At 49.4% G+C, this 8,552-nt stretch overlaps 1 protein-coding gene across 1 annotated transcript; it reads right to left on the bottom strand.

Moving 5' to 3' along the window:
- Window positions 1-2,134: 2,134 nt before the first annotated feature.
- On the bottom strand, window positions 2,135-6,164 carry TNFSF14 (TNF superfamily member 14). Its single transcript, XM_008150554.3, has 4 exons — window positions 5,870-6,164; window positions 4,376-4,412; window positions 4,089-4,130; window positions 2,135-2,871 (listed from the first exon to the last, which is right to left on the bottom strand). The coding sequence occupies exons 1-4, from the start codon at window positions 6,086-6,088 to the stop codon at window positions 2,444-2,446; spliced, it is 726 nt and encodes a 241-aa protein (XP_008148776.1). The 5' UTR covers window positions 6,089-6,164; the 3' UTR covers window positions 2,135-2,443.
- Between the last annotated feature and the right edge of the window lie 2,388 nt (window positions 6,165-8,552).

Raw genomic sequence — 8,552 nt, 5'->3', positions numbered from 1 at the left:
ACTACATGTGGCCTATGGAGGCAAGGTCACCTTTGACATAACAGCTGAAAAGACTTCAAAATGTAAATGTGTGTGTGTGATTACAAGCATGCTTACAAAATCCTCAATCTACCAAGAATTAAAGAGCTCCCTGTGGGCCCAGCTCTGGAAAAATGCTTAAAGACTCAAGTCATTTCATCTCACAATAATCAGAGTAACGTAGAGGCCACTGTGCCTCCTGTTTTACAAACGAGGAAACTGAGGCCCAGAGAAGCCAAGAATAGATGCATTTCAAGATCACGCAGCCCAGAAGTGTCAGAGTGGAGCTTTGAACCCAGGCGCTCTGGCTCCGGCCTAAGAACCATTCTGTCTCTCAAAGAGGAGGCATTTCCGTGTTCGACTGCAGTGATATGTAGCAGGAGGGGCACAGCCTCATAATAGGAAATTAATAAGTGACTTTATCATCATTATTTTTCACTTCTACCATCTCTAAAATCTTGACAAGAGATGAAAAGAAGGGGGGGAGGGTTTCCTGCCTAGGGGCTGCGAGGTCTTGAGGAAGAGTTTATTGGGGGTGGAGGAGAGGTTGAAATTGGTAAAGAACGGAGCCCTGGAGGTAAAAGCAGAAATCAAGTAGATTTAACTTCTACTGAAAAGTAGGTTAGTGGCTTGAGCTGGGACTTCCTGCCCCCACACATTATCTGAAACCGGTCTAGGTGTCCTGCTGCAGCAGCCTGTGCACCCGCAGGGCTCTCTCAGACTTTCCCTCCTCCTTCCCCTCGGTCCTTCCTTTTCCATATCCCTCCCACTCTTACCCAACCTCCTTACCCACCCTTTTTCTTCCTCACCTTCCCCTCCTTCCCCTCAAGGCAGGGAGGCCCCTCCGAGGAATGATCTTTGGAGGTTAAATTTAGTGAGAGTTCCATCCCCAAGCGGAAGTTGGTGGCTGAGATAAATACATTGGCCCCACACCTTGGTCTCCTCACCAAAGCCACGGAAACAGAAAGACCATGATGAGAGTAAAGGAAACTCCAGCGGGGGCCGGGGCCCGGCATTTGGGGCTGTCCCACCTCCCACCAGCCCAGTAAGGGCAGGGAGGCATGAAGCCCTGCGTCCTTAATAGGAGTGGAGGTGGAGGTGGGGGCAGCATCCCCGCCTCTGTCTCTCCATCAGGAACATGGAGACAGCAATGGCTGCTGCCCAGGTATGTGACAGGAGATGTCTGGCATAGGGAAAGTGCCCGAGAAATGCTCTTTGTATTTCTAACTCACTTATGGCACACACCACCTATGGAGCTCTGACTGTGTACCAGGCACCATACCAAATGGCTTCTTCCAAGCCTGATCTGATTTCATCTTTACAACAAACCGAGGAGGCAAGGACTGCTGTGACCTCCCATTTTGCAGAAGAGAAAACTGAGGCACTGAGAGGTGATAGGACTTGCTCAAAGACACACAGCCAGGAAGTGGTAGAGTGAAATTGGAACCCAAGATTATCAGGTTGCAAAACCTGTTTCCTTCACCTCCTGTACCAGACAAGAATGACAATAACAATAATAATTTATTCACCTCTGGGTCCCAGCCCTCATCCAAATAAGACTTCCCTCCAATCCCAACAAAGTATATGTTCATTTGCACAGACCATCTATGCGTATCATCACTTCCTCTCCCCCCACACTCTTCTCGTGCCCCCAGTCAGTCCGAGCTTCCACAAAGCTGAGAGTATGCCACTCCGTACCGATGCCTGCAATAAGGGTGCTGGGCGGGAGGTAGTCTTCACGTCCTCAGGAGTCGTGGATTGGAGGGCAAGGCAGACCCGGGCATGCGGTCTCTGCTTCCCCCAAGCTTCCTGCATGGAGCTGAGCCAGCTGGGTTCAGGATTCTTATCCATAAAGTGACTTCTGTGAGTCATTCCATCGATTCCTCTGTCTCTACACGCCACTCTTGCCTTACGACGAGGTTGACCAAGATGCAGCATTTGCCATTTATTCCAAGACCAACGGTCAGGGGCCCAGGGTTACAGACAACGTCTGGTCCTCACCCAGGATGTGTTCGTCTTGGCTGAGAGGAACCTCAGGCTGTGCGTGTGCGTGTGTGTGTGTGTGTGTGTGTGTGTGAGATCATGATGCTGTGTGTGTGTGTGTGTGTGTGTGTGTGTGTGATGAGTCTGACTGTGACGTGGCATGTGGAAGTCTGATGTGATGATCATGTGTGTGGCTGTACGGCCTGTGTGGGTGTCTGGGATTGTGTTGATAGCTTGTGTTGTGTCACACGTGGTTATCAGGCAATGTCTCCAACCTCTAGGGGTGGCTGGGTTTTTGGCCCCTTGTGGTGCCTGTTGACTCCCCAAGTGCTGAGTTCTGGGGTCCCTGGGATGCCCTCCAAGGTCCCCACTTGCTGGATTGTCTGTCTCCTGAGGCACCTCTCCGGTCAGACCCCCTGTCAATGGGCCACTGCTCCGTTCTTCACACCATGAAGGCCCCGAAGTAGGACCGAGTACCATCCCGAAGCCGGATCAGGCGCTCCTCCAGCACCCGGACGACCACCTCCTCCCCCGCGTCCAGGTGCACCACGCCGCCCAGGAAGCTGCTGTCCCACCAGATGCGGGAGCCGGTCCCTTTCTCACAGGGTGACTGCCTGCTGACCAGCAGCTCCAGCTCCTCGGGATAGCGAGGCGTGCGCTTGTAGAGGCCGTGGGTGATGGGCAGGCCTCTGGCCAGCCCCTGCGGGCAGCCCACACCCCCTAGCTGCACCTTGGAGTAGATGTAATAGTAGCCGGCTTGGACAATCACCAGGGCGCCCTCTTGGTAGCGGAGGTTCCTCAAGAAGGCCAGGCCCAGCTTCGACTCCCATAGCAGCGGGCCCCCGCTGCTGGTCAAGCTGAAGTTGGCCCCTGCGGAGGGAGATGAAGGGGACTGCTCAGCACACGCCCCAAACTTGCTGTGTGAACTTAGGCCCGTCACCGCCCCTCTCTGAGCCTCCGCCTCTGTGCTAGGCTGTTTGAGAACTTTCTATGTATGAATTCACTTCATCCTCTCTGGCAGGCTGGGAAACCGAGGCACAGAGAAGTGAAGTCACTTGCTTCTTACAGACATTAACTCATCTTGTTGCTCTCTGATAGACGAGAAAACCGAGGTATGGAGCAATTTAGTGACTTGAGAAAAGCACCAAAACGGTAGTGGTTGTCCTGGCCAGTGTTCTCAGTGGTTAGAGCATCCACCCCAAGCACTAAAGGGTCATGGGTTTGATTCCCAGTCAAGGGCAGGTTGGGCCCCGGACACGGTTGGTCTGGGCTCATGTGGGAGGCAACCAATTGATCTCTCTCTCTCTCTCTCCCTCTCTCTCTCTCTCTCTCTCCCCCTTCTGTCCTCCTTCTCCCCCTTCCTCCTTTCCTTGCACTCTCTCTAAAAATCAATGGAAAAAAATATCCTCTGGTGAGGATTACCAAAAATAAATAAATAAAACACCACACACAAAAACCTTGTAGTGGCCCAGCCAGCGTAGCTCAGTGGTTGAGCATCGACCTATGAACCAGGAGGTCATGGTTTGATTCCCAGTCAGGGCACATGCCTGGGTTGTGAGCTCAATCTCCACTGGGAGTCATGCAGGAGGCAGCCAATCAATGATTCTCTCTCATCATTGATGTTTCTATCTCTCTCTCCCTCTCCCTTCCTCTCTGAAATCAGTAAAAAAATAAATAAATAAATAAAATAAAAATAAAAAAATACAACAAAAAACACACACGAGAAAACACCTTGTACTGGCAGAATTGAGGAATGGAGGCAGAACCCACCTGGCCTAGCAGCCTTAAAACCTCTGTGTGTCTCAGTTTTTGTCTCAATAAAATAGAAATATGGAGAAAACCTGCTTAGGAGTTAATGAATTAATATGTATAAAGTATATTATGATGCATGACGTGTAGTAAGCCCTGTTTACAGGTTTATTCAATGAATAAAGTTAGAAATACATGGACCCAGCCAGTGCCTGTGCTCTGGGTGACTCTGTGAATAAATATTGAGTGAATGAATACTCTGACATGTTGTGTGTCTGTCTGGTCTCCCCAGGACACCCTGACCCTCACCCCTTGCCAGGACCCGGGGTCCCCCTCACCTGTCAGATGTGCTGCCGGGTTCGCCTTGTGGGACCTTGGCTCTGGAGAGAGAGTCAGATGTCAGAGGTGAAGGCAGGTGAGGGCCAGCCTCCCAGAGGTCATCAAGTCCACTTACTGGTGTCAACCCCACCCTTTCCGGAGGGACCCAAACTTCTGCTTCTCAGGATTGGGGGAGGGGCACCTGTGGGACTTTCTGTCCCTTGTGAAAATCCTATTGGGCAATGGGGGTGGAGGCAGCGTGGGAACCATCCGATGCCCCTCCCCGGGGACCAGCACCCTGACTCACCTGGCGTCAGCTGCTCCCAGGATCCTGCTTCTCTCTCCTGAAAATGCAGAGGAGCCCAGAGTAAGGACCTGTGGGGCCCCTCCCCTGGCATCACTCAGACTCACATGCAGATCATGGGTGCAGCATCACCCTCAGATACTAGTACACACCCAGGGCCACATGCACACACCCCACAGTAACCTCATCACCCCATGGTGCCTCAGTTTTCCTCTCTGTAAATGGACATATGAAGAGTGCCTGCCAAGGATTCAATGAATTCGTATGTGTGAAGTGTATCACAGCCCCTGGCACGCAGTAAGCACTCTACAAGTGTTTATTCAATAGATAATGTTCAAGATACATAGACATGTGGACATAAATGCCAACATGTGGATATGGGCACGTGACACTGGACACTTAGGTGTCACTGACAAGACACACGTGGATGCAGACACATGGATGCCTGGTTTATGGATCCAGGTGGGTCTGTGACGCACAGAGACCAAGAAACAAAGACAACATCAACCCATGGGCTGTGGACCGGCAGGTGCGTGGACATGTGGGTGGGTGTGTGTACACAGGACAGCAGCACAGTCCACATGGACATGCACATGTGGCCACCAGATCCAGACACAAAGAGAAATGACCTGGAGACACAGGACACAAGGTCTTAACCACATGGGCATGACATAGGACACACAGACCTACAGGCATGGCCAGCAGACAGACAGTCACATCCACGGCCAACTGGAAACTGATGCAGAGAGATTCTCAGCCATCTGGACAAAGTGGATTAGCGGCAATCCCATTAATAGTGATCAGGAATGGCTAATGAATAATATGCAAGTCATGTTGATTCCAGGGGCTACAGACAGCAAACTGTTTTATAAACATTAAACTTGCTAAGAGACTAGATCTGAATTATTCCCAAACTAAGAGAAATGATAATGAAGTGACACCACACAGATGCTAGCTAACGCCACAATAGCAATCATATTGTAATATAAACGTATCAAGTCAATATATTGTACACTTTAAACTTCCACAGTGTTGTATGTCAGTTATATCTTAATTTTATCTTTTAAAATATGTATTTATTGATTGTAGAGAGAGAGGAAGGGAGAGGGAGAGAGAGAGAAACATCGATCCACTGCAACCTGGGCATGTGCCCCTGACTGGGAATTGAACCGGCGACCTTGCGGTATATGGGACAATGTTCAACCAAATGAGGCACACTGGCCAGGGCAGTTATATCTTACTTTTTTAAGAAAAGGAAGAATGGTTTCCATTGGTTGAACACTTGCTATATGCCAGCCACCATGGGCACGTATTTTATTCCCTCTGAGGGAATATGCCCATTTCACAGATAGAGAAATTGAGGTTCAGGGAGATGAATGAACTTGCCTTGGGCTGCTCTGAGTCTGTCCCCCGCCCTGCACACCCATGCACAGTGAGACACACAGGGCCATAGGAGACCTGCCTACCTCTGGCCCCCAGCCCCCAGCCCCCACTCACCGGCAACGAGGTGACTATTTGTCCCAGGCGCCAGTGCAGGTGCAGCAGAAACCAGCCCTGTAGGGCCAGCCCGGCCACGAGCAGCAGCAGCAGGAGGACCAGACTCAGCCTGGCAGCACTGCAGGCCTGTCTCCGGGGCTTGCGCTCCAGCTTCCTGAACGGGATGTCCGTCTGTCCGTCCACCACGAACACGGAGGGCCGCACCACTGTCTCCTCCATGCCTGCGTGGATGAAGTCCCAGATGCCCAGGCTAGGCTTGCACGGCTGGGTCCTGCGGGCTGGAGGAAAACCACAATTGCCCAACGCTCCTGGGCTTCGCACGCTACAGACAGGCACCCGTGGGTCCTGGGGCTGCCTTTAGAGCTGTGGTTCAGCCCCTCCTCTTTCCCCCTTGCCCTCCTCTCCTTCCTGTCACCCCACCCCCGCTGGCCCCATCTCACTCTCACTCATGCAGTCGCTCATACTTTCCAGAGGCAGCTGAAGATGTGACTCAGGTGGGGATCAGAGAACAGACGTCCCAGCTTTCCCTTCTGGCTGCTTCATTCACTCGGTTGCCAAATATTAATTGAGCAACTCCTATGTGCCACTGTTCCAGGTGTCGGGGCACCGCCATGAACAAGACAGACAAAAGTCCCTGGTCCTACAGAGCTCCTATTATAGTCCGGTGAGAAAGACATTGAGCCCAATACATAAGAGAATAATATATAGTATTTTAGACTGTGATAAGAGACATGGAAAATACAAGAGTGGTTTTTGAGTGTACACATGTAGAGATGGGTGTGTATATGCTTGAGTGTACATGCATATTGTGTGCGAGTGTGTGCATGTGTATGCGGCATGTATATGTACATGTATGAGTGCGCATGGAGGTGTGTGCAGGTGGAAGCACACGTGTGTGCATGTTCACACATGTGGATGTTTGCATGTGTGTACATATGTATGTGCAGGTGTGGTGTCTGCATGCGTGTATCCACGTGCGTGCTTTAAGTTTTAAATGGAACTCAAAGTCATGGGGTGGAACCACTGTCCATACAGTTAAATAAGCTCAGGGCCTGGGAGTCATTCTGGACCCTCCCTTTATCTTGTCCCCCACAACCCACCTTTCAGCGAGCCCTGACAATGCAACCTCCCAACCAGGTCTCAGATTCAGCCACCTGTTTCCATCCCCACGGCTCCTATTACCAGCTGGACAACGATGAGACCTCGGTTCTTGTCTTCTTGAAGGAAAGATTTTAGCCAAGAGGCAAATATGGCAAAGCAAGCAAGAATTTATTGATTGTGAGCAAAAGCACACTCAGGACAGTGAAACGTGGACGAGCTTAGCAGGCCTTAGGGCAGTGGTCGGCAAACTTAGTCAACAGTACAACGATTGAAATTTCTTTTGAGAGCCAATTTTTTTAAACTTAAACTTCTTCTAACGCCACTTCTTCAAAATAGACTTGCCCAGGCCATGGTATTTTGTGGAAGAGCCACACTCAAGGGGCCAAAGAGCCGCATGTGACTCTCGAGCCGCAGTTTACCGACCACTGCCTTAGGGGATGCAAGCCTGTGAGGGGTGGAGAGGAGGCTGCGAAGGCCCGGACCTGTTGCCCTGGGTCCTTTGTGTTGCGGGTATTTCTCTTTCTCTTTCGGGGACATTTAAGGCAGGAGGCTCCTAGGGGCGGGTTAGCAGAATAGCCATCAGTTTTCCAGGTGTGCTCTTCCAGGGGTGTGCTCTCCACTGGTGCAGGGGGTCATTAGTCATGGCAGCTGGTCCTGAGGCAGCCACAGCGTCACTTGTCTGGTTGTGCTGCTTTTCTGGGCCTGGAGCTGAAACACAACTGAGGCCTAGATGTTATCTTTAGGGAGGAAAGTCAGGGGGTCTAAACTACATGACTAACAATCTCTCAGACATGACATTCCAGTCAAAGTTTTGGTTAAAACTACAATTGGAAACTGGTCTTATTGAATTCATGCAAAGGAATGTATTACCATGGCTCACTCAATAAGAATTGCCAAATTCTAGAGGAATGAGGTAGGGAGAAAATATATAATTTACCAAATTGCTTTAAAAAAATAAGTCTTCTTATATCTAGAAAGCAAGAGGAACATCCTTGTACTTTTAATAAAGTAGAAAAGAACAAAACTTTAATTCTGTATTAGTTTTCTTTTGATCTTTAAATTCATTTATATAATTAAGTTCATCATTCAGCTTACCTATATAATTTGTTTTCAAGATTTCTCTTCACAAACCTTCTACAACTTTCACAAACCTTCTTACCCATTCAGAAATAACCAACTTTAAAACAACTAACTTTCTTCCTTTTCCTTAAAAAAAAATCTCCATACTTTATACCTTCTATCATCAAACCATACAATTTCTTTCTAATTTAATTTGAATTCTTAACTCTTAGGAAATTTAATTTTTAGTGATTACTATAAAGTAAGCAATTGGCATTCTTTAGATTAGCAAATATATTTCATATTGGACTTCTTCATTGGCAAACACACTCACACTTTTTAAAAAAATATATCTTTATTGATTTCAGAGAGGAAGGGAGAGGGAGAGAGAGAATGATGAGAGAGATTCATTGATTAGCTGCCTCTGCATACCCCCAACTGGGGGCCGAGCCCGCAACCCAGACGTGTGCGCCTGACCAGAATTGAACCCAGGACCTTTCGGTATGCAGGCCGACACTCTATC

Source organism: Eptesicus fuscus, chromosome 6 (genome assembly GCF_027574615.1).
Source record: "Eptesicus fuscus isolate TK198812 chromosome 6, DD_ASM_mEF_20220401, whole genome shotgun sequence".
Classification (NCBI taxonomy): Eukaryota; Metazoa; Chordata; class Mammalia; order Chiroptera; family Vespertilionidae; genus Eptesicus; species Eptesicus fuscus.
This window is presented reverse-complemented; position numbering and strand designations above follow the sequence as displayed.

Excerpts from the sequence above, each read along its gene's own strand:
- TNFSF14 (XM_008150554.3), bottom strand. The coding sequence starts at position 6,088 with ATGGAGGAGACAGTGGTGCGGCCCTCCGTGTTCGTGGTGGACGGACAG. Across the intron at positions 4,413-5,869 it reads AAATAGTCACCTCGTTGCCG|GAGAGAGAAGCAGGATCCTG; the intron begins GTGAGTGGGGGC and ends CTGCATTTTCAG. Across the intron at positions 2,872-4,088 it reads CCCGGCAGCACATCTGACAG|GGGCCAACTTCAGCTTGACC; the intron begins GTGAGGGGGACC and ends CTCCCTCCGCAG.